The sequence below is a fragment of the Dendronephthya gigantea genome, unplaced genomic scaffold, assembly GCF_004324835.1.
Source record: "Dendronephthya gigantea isolate DGI-Jeju-01 unplaced genomic scaffold, DenGig_1.0 000198F, whole genome shotgun sequence".
Classification (NCBI taxonomy): domain Eukaryota; kingdom Metazoa; phylum Cnidaria; class Anthozoa; order Malacalcyonacea; family Nephtheidae; genus Dendronephthya; species Dendronephthya gigantea.
Window position 1 is genome coordinate 134,006 of NW_021163208.1, and position 18,764 is coordinate 152,769.

At 35.2% G+C, this 18,764-nt stretch overlaps 1 protein-coding gene and 1 pseudogene across 1 annotated transcript; one reads left to right on the top strand and one right to left on the bottom strand.

Moving 5' to 3' along the window:
• Window positions 1–1,085: 1,085 nt before the first annotated feature.
• On the bottom strand, window positions 1,086–3,727 carry LOC114539284. Its single transcript, XM_028559909.1, has 2 exons — window positions 3,298–3,727; window positions 1,086–2,935 (listed from the first exon to the last, which is right to left on the bottom strand). The coding sequence occupies exons 1-2, from the start codon at window positions 3,352–3,354 to the stop codon at window positions 1,361–1,363; spliced, it is 1,632 nt and encodes a 543-aa protein (XP_028415710.1). The 5' UTR covers window positions 3,355–3,727; the 3' UTR covers window positions 1,086–1,360.
• Window positions 3,728–16,512: 12,785 nt separating this feature from the next.
• On the top strand, window positions 16,513–18,072 carry LOC114539292 (annotated as a pseudogene).
• The last annotated feature ends 692 nt before the right edge of the window (window positions 18,073–18,764 follow it).

The following is an 18,764-nucleotide window of genomic DNA, read 5'->3' on the forward strand; positions in this document are numbered from 1 at the left end:
TTGTATTCAAAAGGATTGAGTGAATTGACAGTCGAAATAATAATCTCCAACGTTTAGCTCGTCCAGTTAGAAAAAAAAGAAAGTTTTAGCACGTTGTTGCCACTGACCTGTAAATGCAATGATAGATACAATGAGCCTGCTGAACACATTTCAGAGATGTGTGAGTTGTTTGTTACCAGTGCTACGAAGTGTTCATGACAATTTATTTATTTATTTAATAATTTTGCCAAATAAATCTGCAAAATACAAAATTTGGCAGGGTTGCCACGACAGCTGCCTGCCAATCACCGCGCGCGTGGGCCAGTAACAGGCGGTACCCACACACAATAATAAGAAAACACAACTAAGACAACTAGCAGCGATGAAAACTTTACGTTTCATAAAAATTAAAACTTTTAATCTTATTGAACTCATAATAATTTATGATAGACGACCGGCGCAATTACCCGCCCCATTTACCCGCGCCAATTACCCGCGACCCGCGCCAAATAGACTCTCGCAAAATCCTAGTTAATTCTGAAATACACGACTCTGCTTGGACAATTCTGTCAATAACTGCAGTTAAAAGTTAACTAGTGTTTTATAAAACTGGCCCCAGAATATTATCTAGTAGTTTTAGATTTAATAATAAAAGGCAATATAAATGCTTTACGATTTAAATAGGGAGTAATACATGGAAGCGCGAAAAAATGAAATTTATTTCGAGTGTTGAGAATGAGACGAATATTTTCGTTTTTATTATAATTATATACTAAAAGAATTTTTTGAAAAGTTTTTTACCAACCATGCAAGGAGCGTATACTCCCAATGAAAATAATTCGATCATCAGAACGTTGCGAAACGGCTGTTCGGGTGCTGGTTGAGTTCGGCAACCGGTAGTATATTCCAGGGCAGCGGCAATTTTTGGACTTTTACTATCTGTATTTTATAATAAAAATTAAAAGGCGAGATGTTAAAAGTTCAATGCAAATTCGTATAATTATATGCAAATCACCATGTGGCAAGTTTGCTTGAATGCTGAGTGTCGCAAGTTTGGTTGAATGTCACTTTAACAATTTCGAAAGATTTGCCGTGAAAAAGACAAACTGAAACTTGATTATCTGTATTATATTCATAATACAATCAATCTATTACAAATCATTACGCTGCTAAGCCCTAAATGGTATATTATTGTATATCATAAACATGGAGCAATAGTTATACACTATTTCTAAATGTTATTAAAAAACGCCCACGATAAAACAACAACTTTCCTAAAAATACTAATTCTCGCTTATGTACTGCTTCAGACAAGTATTTTGTACTGTTTTCCATACAAATTTTTGTACAAAATCCTTATCATTCTTCATATAATAGACCATTAAAGGTAAGTAATGCTTTCTTCTCTTACAACAACAACTGAACCATTTGGATGGGATAATAATCGGGAATACCTTTCATGCTTACCACTGTCAAAAAGCGAAAGGATCTTCAGCTCCTCGCCTGCTTCAGGGTAGCGCAGAATGAAACAAAAATTAGATTTCCTTACCATGGTTAAAACCAATATTTTACAAACAACGTAGTGAAATGCCACGCTCAATACCTCGTGATCGTCTGGTACTTTTATTGTTCTCTTCAGACTTCCTTCCTTGGTGTATATCTCAACCGCCGTATGATCGCGTGTTGGTATCATGATTTCATTCTGCTGGGAAATACTCAATGAAAATCCCAAACTGAGTTCATGTTTAAAGTTGTACTTAAATTGACCCGTCTTGTCAAAAACATAGAAAAAACCGGGCTCCTGGAGGATAATATCGTTGTTTTCGCATATTGCGATCCTAACTTTCCGAGACGCATCTTCCGTCTGGAAAGAATCCAATCTGTTTTCTGCTTTTACATTGAAATTCTCGTCCAATATTGTCAACAGGAATCCGCCATTTAAGAACATGCTCACCACGTAAACATTGTCATTGATATCAACAGCAAGCGCTAGTGGAAAATAACGTCCAAATTCAGGTACTTCGACCCGGGTAAGTTTTCCTGTCTTAAGGATAAAGATGATGTTGTCATCACACAAAGAGAGAGTAAGAACATCCCCCTGACTGTTCACAGCAGATTTGTACGGTTCTATTTTCTCATCAAGAAATTTTGTGTTTGGAGGATAATAATTTAAGGTGGGCAATTCTTCTCCCATAGACTTTCTCGTTGAAATTTCATACCAATTTATTATTGGGTAAAAACTACTAGTAGAAAGTTCAATCGTTGGCATGCAAGCGGACACTTCAAACAAATGCCTGCTGCTAAATTTCCAAACATATTGAAATAACACATAGTTGATTAACATAACCGACTTGACGTTCTCCACTCGTTTAACTTTATTAAACAATGATTTCACTCCACCGTTTAAATACACCGTGAATACCTCTTGAATGGCTGGTAAGCTATGCAGCGTCTTCAAAAACGACAAACACCCAGTGATTGCGGTCTCAGGACTATCGAGGTGCTCCAGTATTTCTGAAACTATTTGTAGCTTCGCGGCAAAAATTCGATCTTCGATACTAAATGCCTCATTCCTGAAAGCAGTAGTTGCGGTCATGCGCGCTACCTCGAATCTTTTTTTTGCAGTTTTAAACTCTTCGCCAGAGTTTATTTTGAGCTTTTCCATAGCGCGGGTGAGCTTCACTGCTTGGTTGAAATAAACAGACGGAATATCGCTAGAAGGTTCATCCGATTTGTCCTGAGTTCCGCTCGCTTTCTGCTCGGGATTTGATTCATCAAGAGAGACATTGAGTAAATCTATTCCTTCCCGAAGGAAATCATAACTGGCGAGTAAAGTTGGTGTAGAAATGCCATCGATGTTAGACGTGATATCGTCTAAATCTGCTACGACAATCTTGCGAATTTCAGCATCGGCTACATCGCCGTCTTTGAGTTTGTCTGCCGTCGAGTCTCTGACCTTATTCCAGGCATTATAATACGCGTGTTTTTGACACACTTTGTGTCCTTGTAAAAGGCGAATGTGTCCTTGTAAATGGAAATTGGTGTAGTTAAAAATCATGCCTCATCGACAAAAATGTCTAATATAATTTTCATTTGACTATTTAAAATAATTATTGTTTCTATTATAAAGTATATGAAAACGCTTATATTATATTATTAAAAAAGGCTAGGGACTGACGGACCGTGCTTTGCATGGCTATGCTCTTTTTTATATGCTTGCATGCGTTGCAATTTCACGTTGTAATTTCCAAGATTAAGTGATTATTGAACCCAAAGACAATGTGTGTCCTTGTAAAAATTCCGTATTATAATGCCTGCCTTATTCCATAATAAACCAACTGTTGAACTAAGAATACTTGTCACAATTGATGACATACCGAGTTACTTTCTTCACCTAACCGAAGCTAAACTTTGACTGAATACAAGAAAATATGCCCAAGCAGATTCATTCTAGCGTTGAATTCCTCACGATCTTCTGGCTATGTTCACTATTTAATTTTAGCATATGGAAATTTCCAGGCAGCAATTTCGCTAATTTTCTTTGTCTACAATACATTCGTGGGTTATTGTACACATATTCCAGTCTCTTCATTCAAAAAGCTGTCAGCATCATCTTAGGATATTGTTTCTTTCAAAGATATTGAACTGCGATCAGAGAAAAAGACCATTTCAAAGATATCCCCGGATTTTGGTAATGCATGCAACTGATCATTGCGTGTTCATCATTTGAAGGACGCTGCGGGGGTCTTCAAGCGCTGTATCACATTCAAGTTTATCAAACAAGTTCCAGCCTTGTTTCAGCGGTACAGCGCTCATTGTGTTTTGCTGACACCCAGCTTGGCTACTTGAAAAGTAAAGAGTGAATAATCAATCTTTTCTATTATGAGTTGAAACAATCAAAAGGATATTTAAGAAAAATAATCGATTATGATTGTTTCAAAAGGATATTAAAAAATTATTGTTTACGTGTCTGATACTTAAATATAGGGGGAGGGAAGTATGTAATGCACAGGGAACGCGAGCAAAATAACACATATATGAGTAATAAAATACAACAAGTTTGCTTCATCCATGTTGTTTTAATACATTAATGAGACAAGTAAAGAATTTTGAATTACAATAAAAGAATTACACATTATATAATCATAAAAGAATTTGGAAGAAAATGGCCTTCTATCGAATTGGCCATAATGCTCTCATCCAAAAACTAATTGATATAGGAGTTAGAAGATCTTTAATTCCGTTGAATGGATTTTGAATTTTCTATCCGCTTCGTGAAGCTGTATCCCTGCTGTATATCCCTGCAAGTATTTGGGCTAAGACCCCTGAATACCACCAAAAGATAGCGCTTGAGAAGATTATTTAAATATTATATTCAAACCAGCAGATAGTTATAAGCTGCATTTGTATTATAAGTCAAAACAAGAGTCAAAAAAATAGGTTGCTTTATAATTGTTATCTCAAATTACTCACCAATAGCAACCATATACTTTACAAATTCCGTATTTTTTCGCTTTTTTTGTTCTAAAATGTCTGAATTATCATATTTATCCTTCTGTCATAATTCCGAATAATTTTGTGTGGGTAGGATGTACAAAAGAATCGCAGAAATAGCGTTTTATAAGTTCTACGTGCTCGGAATGTTGTCATATGGCTGGAAAATACGACACAACTCTATGACGCCCGGTCGGCGTTAGATCATATCGAACTAACGTACATGACGTCATAAAATTTTCAATAACCCTAACCGTAATTAAGGTAAAGCCAGAGATACTATTACATGAGTATATGATCACTCCTATACTGGGTATGAGGGTAACAGACATTTACACTTTCGTGTACATTTATAAATGTATAAATGTATCATCATTCATCGCCATTTTTATTTTATCATTTTTATGAACCAGCTCTAGAAAGACTTCATGTAAGACTTCTGTTATTATACTTCCGTTATTGCAAAATTTATGACGTCATGTACGTTAGTTCGATATGATCTAACGCCGACCATGACACCCTCCCACTAGAGTAATTTTGACCCGAAAAATCGATTCCTGACGTAAAATTGGACCAAGGGGTCATTTATTCGGCTTTTTTTGCCCGAAATGTGTTTCGATATCTTTATTATTGTGAAATATTATTGCCGGTGATGCGATAATTCATAAATTATCATCATGCATGCATGTTTATATAAAAAATCGGCAAAAATCTTCTAAAGGTACGATTTTGAGGCTAAAGATATGAAAAGCATACTAAATTTCCTAAATCCTAAACGTGGTTCACCAACATGCGCATCAGGTAGCTCATCTTCCGCAAGCGGCATATAATCCGGTATCCGGTTCATCAAAGAGATCATTTTGACTGCGTACAAAATTGTACAAAACGGCGGTTGCGACAATAATAGTTAAGGTCGTTTCTAGTTTCGTTTGTAGGCACGTTGATAAACATGGGAACATTCTGTTCCATATGCCAAACATTCTTTTTACCATATTTCGTTTTCGCATGAATATTATGCGCAACATTGTATCGGCGTTCTGATTGATTTTGCGGGTTAGCAAGAGGTGTCAGGAGATATTGGCGGAACGGATAACCGCTTTCATCCAGCAACATGCCATTTATGTCACCTCAAACTGTTAAAACCGAGCACAAAGACGACAGTTGTGAAAAATTCTTGCATCATGCACACTGCCAGGCCATCGGGCAACAATGTTTTGAATTGCTAAATTACGTCCACAGACAGCTTGCACATTTATGGAAAAGTGCCCCTTTCGATACCTAAAGTTCAATCAATATCTCCCACACTGACAACATTCAGCATATCGACTGGAGGAAAACAAATGTATTGAATGATTCTGTAAACGGGCAATTGCTACAGATACACGTTAGATGATTCTACTTGCTGATGGCTGCAAAATGGAAATCCCCGTCTTTGAGTTTGTCCGCCGTCGAATCTCGGACCTTATTCCATTATAAACCAACTGTTGAACTGAGAATATTTGTCACAATTGAAGTCATACCGAGTTTCTTTACTAAAGACGTAAGCTAATACTTACTGAAATCTTAATTTTGACTAAACAGGAACAGACGATAAACACAAACTCGTGCACGAACAATTATTGTGTCGATGTTGCGTGTGCTAAAATTGGTGCATTCCATCGTTTCAAGGGTTGGTCAAGTTTACAGTGTCAGAGTTTCTTTATCTAAGCTATATTGGAACAGGATCATATTCATTTGTTTTCAACTTATTAAGATTAGATGTGTTATCAAGTGTGTGATCACATGCATGAGCCTATATTTTTAACGGAAGATGGTATCGTTGTTATTGCAAACAAAATGTCCTCTGTTCTGAGTTGTGTCACCATCCGGTTTTCCGCGAGATGTGAAAATCAAACAATTCGTTATAATGGTTAAAAATACCGACCGAAATTAGGTTCAAATGTTGGTAGCGATGATGGTTGTAACTAGGAACTAAATTAATCGTTCCATATCGCCTACATTAGTTCCTTTGGCAGGTGTAAATATTCACTTTTACATTATTTATCTGATGCTATATAATTGATGGTAACGATTTTAGGCTTTGGTAAGAATGGATTTTTTTCGCATCGTTGCAAATGGTTGTAAAAAAAGAGTGGTGTTAGAAACTGTAATAAACGTTGGCCACATGCAGATAGATAGATAGATAGATAGATAACCTTGTTCGCTGCTTTTTGTAACACAAATTAAAGCTAATATGCATGGATAGATAATACACCAAAAAATGAAGATGGAAAATAAAAAGATACCGGGTCGGGATACTTTTTTAGAGCTAAAACTAATTGTATTTTGGCTTTATTTCCTTAGATTTTCCCTAGAGTCCTCCATAAATAGCATCATAAAGAGACATTTCATTTTGAAAAAGTTGAATTATATGTACATTGTGTAAGGGGACAATGTATTATTGTAATACCAAGTTTTATGGTAACGAAATATCTCAACATTGGATTTGATTCCTAGCGGGAGATATGCAATTCACAAAGTACCCACATACAAATGAATGCAGAATGAGTGTGTAAAGAATCAAATAATTCATTGTGATAAGCTGGTCTAAAATATTTGCACTTGAAATGTTTGGAAGAGTTAAGGCTGTTTTCCTGTTACGCGTTTTATGTACATACACGCACGTTAAAGTCTTTAGACGTTATAGATGTTATTTTTGAAAAAGCTAAGTAAATAAATCGAAAGAACTTAGTTTTCCGCATATTTCAGTATGCTCTAGTAGACCTAGATGTTAAATAATAAAAATTTCGAAGCGTTTAAAGTTTTCCGTGCGCGTACGTACTTATAAAAAACGCGTAACTGAAAAGCATTCCTTGTGAATAATTGGGAAACTGGATTTGTCTATAAAATAACTTTGAAACACGGGAACAATAAAAACATTGAAATCAATGCAAGTCAGGAACAAATTTATTAAAAATCATTACAATTATTATATGGCATACTAATTATACATACTGTACCAATATTGTATATCTATCTATTGTACATTTATTCAGAACTGTACTCAAACGAAAAATGGTATTCATCATCAGAGTGAAATTTTACGTATTTCACAGCTATAAGGATCATAGAATGAATTTCTTGAATTAAATAGATAATTTAGTTTTTTGTATTAGCACCAACTTCGTTATAATATCAGGCAACTAATTAACTAAAAAACAGCGATTATAATGATATAGATTATACATTATATATTACTTTAATATATAATAGTAGCGATTATAATGAACACCGTGTCCAATGGAACATAAACCTATCGATTTTTTTATAGCCTATTTAATATATTAATTTAATTTAATATATTTTAGCCAAGGCTATATGCTGCTATCTGGTCAGAGCTTTACCTAGAAGCTTATTGACATATTGTAGATTTCACATAACTTTTCAAAACGCAGTTGCGAAGTTCAGTGCGAAGTTCTAATGGGCGCGGGTATATTTATATTTTCCTTTTGTGCCTGACTGATTACGATTGTACAGTTTTATATGAATATATTAGTATACATGCACCTGCCCCCATGAAGTTAAGTTCCTGTATACCTGGCTGCCAAGTGCTGTTTAAAAAGAGAATGCTGCATGAGAACTATTTTTTTCTCTGAGTAAAACCTTAATTGAACTTTCTTATATACTTTAGATAGTTGCTGAAACGATATACTATAAACTTGCATCTCCGTTATACTTGGTTGAAAAGTTCTGTTATATATGAGATTGCTGAGCTCGGGCTTAACATTTAATTATTTAATTCAACTAGTTTTAGCCTTACGTTTAGTCTTACTTTTTAAATTATTTTTCTGCTTGGCACGAACAATGGCTTTTCGTTCTGAGCGCACTCTATCAGCTAATTGGCGGTAAGTAAATGTTTCCAACAAATGGGAAAGCCTAGGTGTCTTCTGCAAGGTCTCTACCACTTTTTTCATTACAACTGGTTTGGACGAGCGAAGGAGCTTTGGATGAGCTTTAAGGAGCTTCTATGGTTAGAAATGACGTTAATGTCCTTTTAGAACTATGTACCGATGGAGCACACTCGCTGTCACAAGTTTTAGGAAGATCATCACCTTCATCTGGGTTGTTTGGACTTTCTAAAATATAAGTGTTCAATTATTCAATAGAAAATGTACATATAAAACTTTTATGATAATCCTACTTTTTACAGTTAGTGTACATACTACTTTCTTTGCTAATATCATTGCCTTGTGAATCTGAATCTGTAAGATCTGTAAGAGCAATAAGATGGGAACTTTTTAGAGTATACTAGGAATTGCAAATATATCCAACTAGGATATATCGGCGATATCTCGGTCAAATTGTACGAAAAACCTCATGCTATATATCCAAATTTAATTCAGACATTAGAGGATATACAAAAAACATAATTTTAGCATAAGAGCTCTTTCATTCTGAAGTTATACTCAATCAAACAGTTTAACTTTTTTGGTGCGCGGTAGACAGGGCATGTTCTTTGGGCACAAAATGCTCAAACATTTATGAAAACTGAATTAAAGTTCAAGGCTAGAAGTAACAGCGCGGTAGAATTTTTTTATCGGACAAGATTAAAGGCTGCCGTTCATATTAATTGGAATTTAATGTTTGTGATTACGCCAATGTGAAACATCATTTTTATTCATTACGTACATAGTTTTATGTAGTGGGTACAGTATTTTGGTTTAGTGCAAATAAAGAACATATATAAAAACTAGTCAGGTAATTTTTGCTCTGATCATTAGACTGCCAGACCAAAAATTTTAGGCAGTATGTTTATGAAAGCTGGTTTTCACCGAGACATGCATAAAAGTCATAAAGGTTGACTTCCAGGGCCGGTTGTTCGAAAGGTGTCTAACGGTGGGATAAGTCAAATTTAAATAACACGCTTACATCTTTCTTGAATGAGTCAACTTGAATATTATGCGCTGAATATGTAGTTGTAAACAGTACATTTGTATTAAAGTTAAAAACATTTAGTTTGCTTCCTGAGTAAAACGATAGACTTGCTTTCTATTGTGAACTTAACCACGAAAACGCGCGGGCTTGATACAACCGGCCCCAGATAATATTTGACTTTTAAAACAACATAATTAATAAATTGATGCGCAGAGTTTATTACTCTTTAACGACTTGCCTGTTTAGTTTTACAGCAACTTAAACCTTTTTAAAATTCACGGGCGTATAAATAGGTACGGACAGAAAACGTGACAGTGGAAATTAGCCTTAACTGGACTCTCTAAATTTATTGCGTGCTTTTAGCGTATATATATATAATGATCAGAATTATGTTTAGTAGTAATTTTTATAACTTAACTTTTAAGACTTCAACTTTTCAATGCATACACGTACCAAAATCACAATTACAGTTAAAGACGCATGGTAAAGGATGTGCTAATTGATGTCAAGTCACAATTCAATACTCATATCAGGGCGGTACCAATGAAAGATAATTTAGTATAAAAAATATATACATAGGTACCAAAAGTGTTCAAACAAGTATGCGACAAGTATAATTTCCAACTAGCATAGTTTTAGACTATTTGAGTCACTTATCATAGACTTGGTATGCCCTACTAAAACATATTTGTGTGTATTTAAGATAATCAAGTCCGACATTTGATCGCACCTTTTAGCTAACAGCGCAAAATAGCAAACATGTTTGCTTGAAATTTGAACATGTAGCGTACATTACTTAGGTGTTTTCTATATTCGAACGCTATTGGTTTGGTCCTAATATCCAAATTGTGTTCCATAAGTATGTTGTTATCACTTACTATGGTCCACATTATGCATACTGAAATTATATGTTATATGTTTTCCTTCCGAATTAAAACCCAGCATACAAAGTATCTAAAACCTAAATCCTATACATGAGTATATTACTTACACAGGCCGGGACATAGGATTATAAACATAAATAAAAGAAAATAACACTCCCCGACCATAGAGTGAAGACTAGTAAAGAAGCAGGTAGCTGAAAAACAAAAAAACTGTTATAGCAGAATTCTGCTACACGATATTCAGATCAAACTTTAAGCCCTTAAGGACACAAAATTTTCTTAAACACTACCAACACCAAAGTTGCTTTGTTGCAACTGAGTTATATAGAACAAGTACCCTGTAACAAGTACTCCCAGGTAGGGGGCAAGCGTGTTTAGAAAAATTGCTATAGTTGCTATAAATATAAAGTACAACCAGTCAAAATTTACTAAAAGGCAAAAATATAACAGAACATTCCAAACCTAGTCTAAGACCACTAAGAGAAAATACTAAAATTTGATGTGAACAAAGGACGTGCTAATAAAACCCCTCTCCACAGAATCAAAAGACTGCTGCTGGGTTGATATGAATAAATACACGAGCACATTCTTACTCTGTTATACAAACATTATTGAGTATAATGTATCAGCCCATATTTACTTTCTAAAGACTGATTACATGTTATGACCACCCTACAAGTTATCAAAATCATAAAGTTTAATAAAACAGGGCATCAATATTCTACTGTAGCCACAGCAAGCAAGCTGTTCTCCAAGAATGTATTGCTCCATAGAATAAGGGGTTGTTGTAGGCTTGATATACACTTATAAGTATACTAGAATATGTATCTACTCTTTAATATACAAATATAATTCTTTTGAGTATATCAGTCCTTTATTTTCACCCCTTTATTTCTCAATACTGATGGCATGCTATGAGCACACTAAAAATTAACAATATCATACAAGTTACCCCCAGGTTAATGCCAACCCCATAACTTATCAAAACAGGCCAATACTGTTCTGTAGTAGCCAGATCAAATGAGCTGTTCTCCTAGTAATTAGTTAACAACATGCAGACAAGCATGCAGACAAGCAAGAAATCCCCATCCACAGAATATAAGGGCTGCTATCAGGTTGATTTAAATGATATGCACAAATGTACTAGCTGTATCCTCACCAGTAGCATAGCCAGACTGAAAATTTGTCTCGCTATGCTAATACTTTGGTGTTCACTGACTGTCAAAACAATACATTGCTATAAAGACCCAAAAAACTCTAGTACCTCGAAATTTACATAGAAGGACAAATTTGGCAGGCTGACAATGCCACTGTTCCTCACTCAACAATACAAACTTTTTTATGTACACTGTATATAAGAACCTTATTTTCTTTTGTATCTAAAGCATTTTGTTCTTACAGCAATTCCCCCTGAACTTCCCTCGGCATAGAATATAAGGGCTGCTATTTGGATTTATAATATCAATAATATGCACAAATATACTAGTTGTATCCTCTCTTAGCAATACAAACCAACTTTTTAATGCATATTAGATGCTCATTTACTTTCTAGAGATTAATTGCACTTGGCAATGACCAACGGTACAATTTATCAAACACATTATTACCATTATCAGATTGATATGAATGATATGCACAAATGTACTAGCATATCCTCACTCAATAATACAAACATATGTAACCTTTAAAAGTATATCAGACCCTTATTTAATTTTTAGAGACTGCATGATATACCACTTATTAACCGAATTTGAGGTCCGTACTAGAAAAATATCAGACCGAGTTCTTGACTGAGGTCTGATATTTTTCCAGTACGGACCGAACATATTCGGTTAATAAGGGATTTATTATATGGCATACGGTATTTAGTTTATTTATTTATACAATGCGCTGCAGCATTCTTGCCGGCTCTTTCGCCAGCCAGTCTCCAAGCAAGCAATGAAATGGCTTCCAAAACTTTGTTTTTTACTGGTTAAATAAGAATGATACAGTAATATAAACAAAAATCAAAGATTAATAAACATAATATTCTTATAATATAATATCATAATAATGCTCTTCTTGGTCCATTCTCCGTCGATATTTTTCGGCGGATTCCAGAATACTGAGAATACTGGGGTTTCCAGACCGGCAATGAACCAATCAGCGCACGCAAATATTCAACCAGCGGGGTATGACCGGTATGTTATAATTTTTTGGCCTAGTATTTACTTTGAAACTACCAAGCCTAAAAACTAGCACTTAACATAAACAACCAGATTACTGAATAAAAAGGCCAAATTCTATTTTAAAAAAGTCTTTGATTCCTCTGCTACAGTGAAGAAAACAGAGATTATGATAACAATATCATAATTAAAATTTGGCTTATTTACTCAGTTATCCTTCAACCTTGAAAACAAACAGCAAACATAAATTCCGTAATCCAACTGTCAAAGCTATTTTCATTTGCTGTAAATTAGTTAGTTAATAAGGTATGTTATTAAACTCGCTCTTAAACGTAAAATATGTAGAAAAAAAAATGATATTTTCTTACCTTTCACAGACAAAATATCCTAAAATCGCCGAAACCTTTTTACAAATGTCCAAAATAGAGCAAAATATTAAAACACTATGTGATCCTTATTAATCCCAAAATACCCTATAAAACAGCCTGAAAAATCGGGCATCTCCCCCCTTAAGATTGTCAGGAAATTGAGTGTTTTCTAAAAACTTGGAAAAAGTATTTTCTAGACATGAAAAAATTTATTTCTTTAGTATATGCCGCAACATTACACATTTTATTCATTCCAATTGAAGAATAAATATGTACCTTTTCACTAACATAAAAATGACATTATCCCGACGTGAACTTTAAATGGTTTAAAAATTGCCGTTTGGCATATTTTATTCTCGTTTCTGTATTTTGAGATAGTTAAACACTAGTAAACTGTGCACAGAGGAATTTTAGCTCAATTATCCAAAACAAAATTTCGAAATGTTATAAAAGGGAACAATTCGGGTTACAAAAAGGAGCATGCTAAAATTTAAAAAAAATAAAAAATGATAAAATTCTGAGACTTTCTGTATAATATATTCAAACAAAGATATCAAGCACTGCAAAATATGGGCTGGATTCCTTGTAAATTGAAGATTTTATGCACAAAATCAAAAGTTGTTGCCTTATTTCAGAGCTCTTTCTAAACAGAGTGCAACAAACTAGTGCAGTAAGAGTACAACATATCTGCGCCTAATTTTTGCCCTCAAAGCTCGAAGATCGACCGGAATAGACTGATCAGGTGGTTCTTTGGATAAAGATTATTTAGCTTGCAACCCTCATCTACCCAAGATTCGCAAAAACAAGAGTTAAAAATGACGAAAAATTTCCACGATAGTGCTCCTTTTTGTAACCTTCAAGTTAATTTTGTTACAAAATAAGACAACACAGCGAAATTGTGAGAGATTGCGGCATAGCATAGCAAAATAGACCTTACAAAGAGTATGTTTTGAAAATTTCAGAACTATGTCAAATGTATCAACGGAGATATCCTACTGTCAACATCGGGTTACAAAAAGGACAAGGCATTAATCTAAAGATAGATAGATAGATACTCAAAATCTAATTATGTTGTGTAGTATGATTATTGAGGCGATTTAATCGGGGGGAAGCCTTGCTAAGAACTCTTGAACTAATTATTAATTATATTAATTGATCTAAACAAAAATAAATGTGATCCCATGCAAAATACAGTAATCATATGCAATTCTAATTAGATTTCGAGAATCTATCTATCTGCGGCCAACGTTTTTGCAAATGGGTGTATATTATACATAAAACTCTCTGATTCTAACAATACATTTGCACGGACGCAAGTCTTTTCTTTCCAATCTGTATAACTTTTGTCATGCAACTTCCTACATAGCTACTAGTGGCTTAATCCTGAAATATTGGGAATGATAAAATATAGATATAATGAACATAAAACGTATCTTATTTCGTGAATTTATGAACATAATTCGTGAAATCCTTTCCGACACTAGACCAGCAGTCGTTAGAAGCACAATATTACATATTAGGTTAAGGCAATGCACTATTATTATAACTGTAAATATGAGAGGGATCGGGTCAGAATCCAAGCTCATATATCTCCACCTATAATTCACTTTATTGAAGCCTGAGACAAACATGAAAGCCTATGTATACGTACTGGCCTATATAGTTATTTTATAAATACCTTGTATCCGATCGTTAAAACATCCCCAGTGTTGTACACCTTGAATAAACGTGAAGAGCTGTGTTTGACGGCTGTGTTGTGTTGACTTCAAGAACAAACAATTTTCATTTGAACAAAGAGCTTTTATAAACCTTGTTTAAGATAAGCTTACTGTAAAAAAGTATCTTTGTGTCAAAACATGATCGAGCCCTTCTTATATACTGTAGAAAACTCTTTGTCATCTGATCAGATGACCTGGTTGCATAGGCGTACGAGACAGGGGGGCAGGGGGGGGCATTGCCCCCCCAAAAATTTCGAGAATCAAGAAATTCGGGCAAAGTTCAGCCGAAACTTCGGGCAAACTGAAAGCTAAATTACATAGCTAAAATTTTTAAAACCAAATTTTGTAATATATATAACATATTTGTATTCTATTTCGCTATTTTTGTTATACTTTCTTAAAAGTACATCCGCCGCTTTGCCAAATCTATTGTTACAAATCTGGTAAAAGTTATAATTCGGGCACATTGTGTAATTCAAAAATTCGGGCGATTTTTTTTTGCCCCCCCAAACGAAGTTGCGCCCGTACGCCTATGCCTGGTTGGCTCACTTTAACTTGCATTTTCTGTGCAAATACTTGGCCGATTTTAATAAAAATTAAACCATTTAAAAGAAGACATTGTCCTCAGTAGATAGATGTTTTTTTAGTTCTATATGTTTCAAATTCGCTGTGATATTTACTTTATAATGCATGTGATTTATTTATACCTCAAAGCGGCCTAATCCTTAGAATATTGCCCAAAACGAAAACAAAACCTGGTTACAGTGATTTAGTTGATATTTCTAGGATATTTCTATTTTTAGCTTCAAAATCGTGCTTTTAGACGATTTTTGCCGATTTTTTACATAAACATTTATAATCTGCGTCATGGTATGTATTATCGCATCGCTCACGGCAAGCATTTCACAATAATAAAAAGATTCCCCCAAAATTTCGGGAAAAAAAGCCAAAAAACTGACCTCTTGATCCAATTTTACGCCAGGAATCAATTTTTGGGGTCAAAATTACCCTAGGGGGTGGGCAACACAGACTTTTGTCACATTTTTGAACCGCGTGAAAACATTATTCTGAGCAAGCACTAAGCACGCGCTTAGCAACGCTCATCAAGGCTTATCGCTTAGATCTTAGGCCCTGTCTACACGATGCCAGAAGAATGTGAAAACGCAAAAATATCCGTTAAAATATTTATCCGCGTCCACACGTAAACACAAAAACCTGCGCAAAAACGACCCGAAAACGCTAAAGTTATTTGATCCTGCAATACACCTTCATGTTTTCCACCCGCATGTCACAGGTTGGATGTCGAATTCAAAGCAAAAATCTACCAAATACAAAGTGAAAAACAAGAATGAGGACTTTGTTTGGACAGACGACAAGACCAAACTCATAATTATTGTTGTTGAGTATTTGTTAAATGCATTTCGTGCATACGAATTTGTGCATGTATAAACATACATTTTGGACATGTTTCTCTCGTAAAATACTTGCGCAAATGCTATTAGAATTGCCGAAGATTTTTCTCACCATGAAAATAACCTAAATAAGACTTATTTGAGGCTAATATAGCAACATAAAATGGAGCAAAAGCCAGCAGACTTGAAACAAGCATTAATATGGAAACGACTTGATACGTGACGTCATCGTTTGCAAATTTATCCGGCAAAGCTGTCCACACGTATCCGCTCAGCCGTCGTTTTCAAATTCTTCCACTCTGGAAAGCGTTTTCAGATTTTTCCGTTTTCAGTGGGCGAAAACGCCGGATACGTGTGGACAATACGCGTAACCGTAAGATTATTGCGTTTTCAAATTCTTCCGGCATCGTGTGGACGGAGCCTTAAAATGGCTATTTCTTCGATTCTTTTGCACATCCTAATCCAAAAATACATCGAAGTTATGACAGATTGATAATAGGCAAAATTAAGACAGTCTAAAGCCAACAGAGAACAAAATAAATTGAGAAATATGGAATTTTGAAAAGTATATGGTTGCCATGGGCAAGTAATTTGAGATAACAACGCAAGCTAGTATTTTGGCTTATAATACAAGTGCGGATTATAACTATTTGCTGATTTGAATATACTATCTATATGACCTCTTCAAGCGCTATCGTTTGGTGGTATTCCGGCATCTTTAGCATAAATAGTTGAAGAGATATTCAATTTAAGCAACGGTCCCTTCTATGACTCACAACATTAGGACCAACCGGAAAGGTTTAAAGCATAAAATAAAGCAAAATTAAAATTACTGGTTAGGGTTAGGGTTAGGGTTAGGGTTAGGGTTAGGGTTAGGGTTAGGGTTAGGGTTAGGATTAGGGTTAGGGTGAATAGCCTCTCGATCGATATCATAGGTTTTCCCCACTTTTTCCTTGGCTTACTAACGTACTTCTTTTAGATCAACTTACTATCATATGTTTTATATTTCCGTGGCAAAAATACCCGTACCATCTCACAGAAATTTGCAATAAAAAAAAGACCACTTGCATGCCACCTGCGCCGAATTCTTGGAAATAAATCTCATTCTTCAAAAATATTTTTTTGAAGTACATTTTACTGTACATGTCGTGCATGAAGTCGATTTTGTTAAGATGAAAAGAAAGATGAGGTTATTTTTTGCCAAATTTATATTGTTTTGTTTTAGTTTCGCCTTTGGTAACGGCACCGGACGCCAAATTGAAACAGAAAGGCCGATAATAGGAGTGATGGCGCAATCAACTTTCAACATGTCGTTTGAAGCTCTTGGCAAAATATACATTCCGGCATCGTACGTGAAGTTTCTAGAAGCATCGGGTGCGCGTGTGGTCCCAATCTTCAATAATCTAACAGAGGACGAGACTAAAAAGTTATTTTACTCTATCAATGGTGCTGTTTTTCCCGGTGGAAAAGTAAATATGTTGACGTCAGGTTACACTAACGTTTCGAGGACAATATTCGAGCTGGCTAAAGCGACGTACGACGAAGGAGGTTATTTTCCAATAATGGGCATGTGTCTTGGACACCATATCCTGGCGATGCTGGTGAATGGAAACACAGATGACCGTGTTCCGACCGACTCTCAAAACATGACGGCACCTCTAAATCTCCCAGAAAACTACCGTGACAGCAAGCTATTCCGAGATATTCCCCAAGAACGGCTGAGAATATTCAATGGAACTTTAATCACTCGCATTTTCATATATTCTCGTTTCCCATCAAATTATTTCAAGAGAGCAAAGAGTTGAAAGATTTTTACAGAGTTCTTACGACAAATATCGATCGACGAGGAGTGGAATTTGTATCGACAATGGAAGCAAGAAAATACCCGTTTTATTCGACACAATGGCACCCAGAAAAGCCTGCCTTTGAATGGGCGTCCGAAAAAGCTATTCCACACTTTCAAGAATCAATTGAATTGAGTCAATATTTTCCAATTTCTTCGTTCAAGAAGCAAGGTTAAGCAAGAATCGATTTTCATCCCAAAGGAAGAAAATGTTGCAATGATTTACAATCACAATCCTTTGCATACTGGAATCGATGAGTATAGCATGTTTTCCCAAGTTTATCTTTTTGATTAAATGGCTTCTTGTTCAGCGATAGTCAAAATGAGTTATTCTGCATGCAGCAAATTTTAAATTCAAAGTAGCTACTTGAATAACGATGTTAGAATTTAAATAGACCAAAGGAACTATTTTAGACGCAAGTTGTTAATATATCTAAATTTGATCTGTTATATATAATAAAATGATGCTATGGAGTACCTTACTAGTAAACATTCCTACCTTAGGTTCACAGTGAGATGGACAGAGAGAAACTGGATCAACTTCTTCGGCGGGTCTGGGTGATGATTAAGGTACCCAGGTTCCGGTGTACGGGTACGCGTAGCCTTATTTTGTTCAATGAGTTTCCAGCAGTGTTTCTCAGTTTTTTTCGAAGATTAACTCGACAATTCTTCTCTAGTAGTAGAGTTTAGCCTGTTAATGTAAGCATTATTTGTATTTGAAACGTGCAAACAAGAAATTCCAATGAACAAAATATGGCTACCCGTACCCATATACCGAAACCGGGGTATCTTAACCTCTCTATAGCCCTGTTACACGGTGCAATTATTTATACAGCTGGCGACACAATTCTACTTTTGAAAGATGTATATTTGCAACTACGAAACTTTTCGTAATTGCACTCCATGGACGTGTCTCACATTTACATTTCGTAGACTCTTCACCAATTTACTGATCGAGTCAAAAGCTGAACCTCATTTTTGGCCGCG

Coding starts and splice junctions, on each gene's coding strand:
- LOC114539284 (XM_028559909.1), bottom strand. CDS start 3,354: ATGTCATCAATTGTGACAAGTATTCTTAGTTCAACAGTTGGTTTATTA. Junction 2,936..3,297: donor TTGGTTTATTATGGAATAAG/GCAGGCATTATA, acceptor GCCTGGAATAAG/GTCAGAGACTCGACGGCAGA.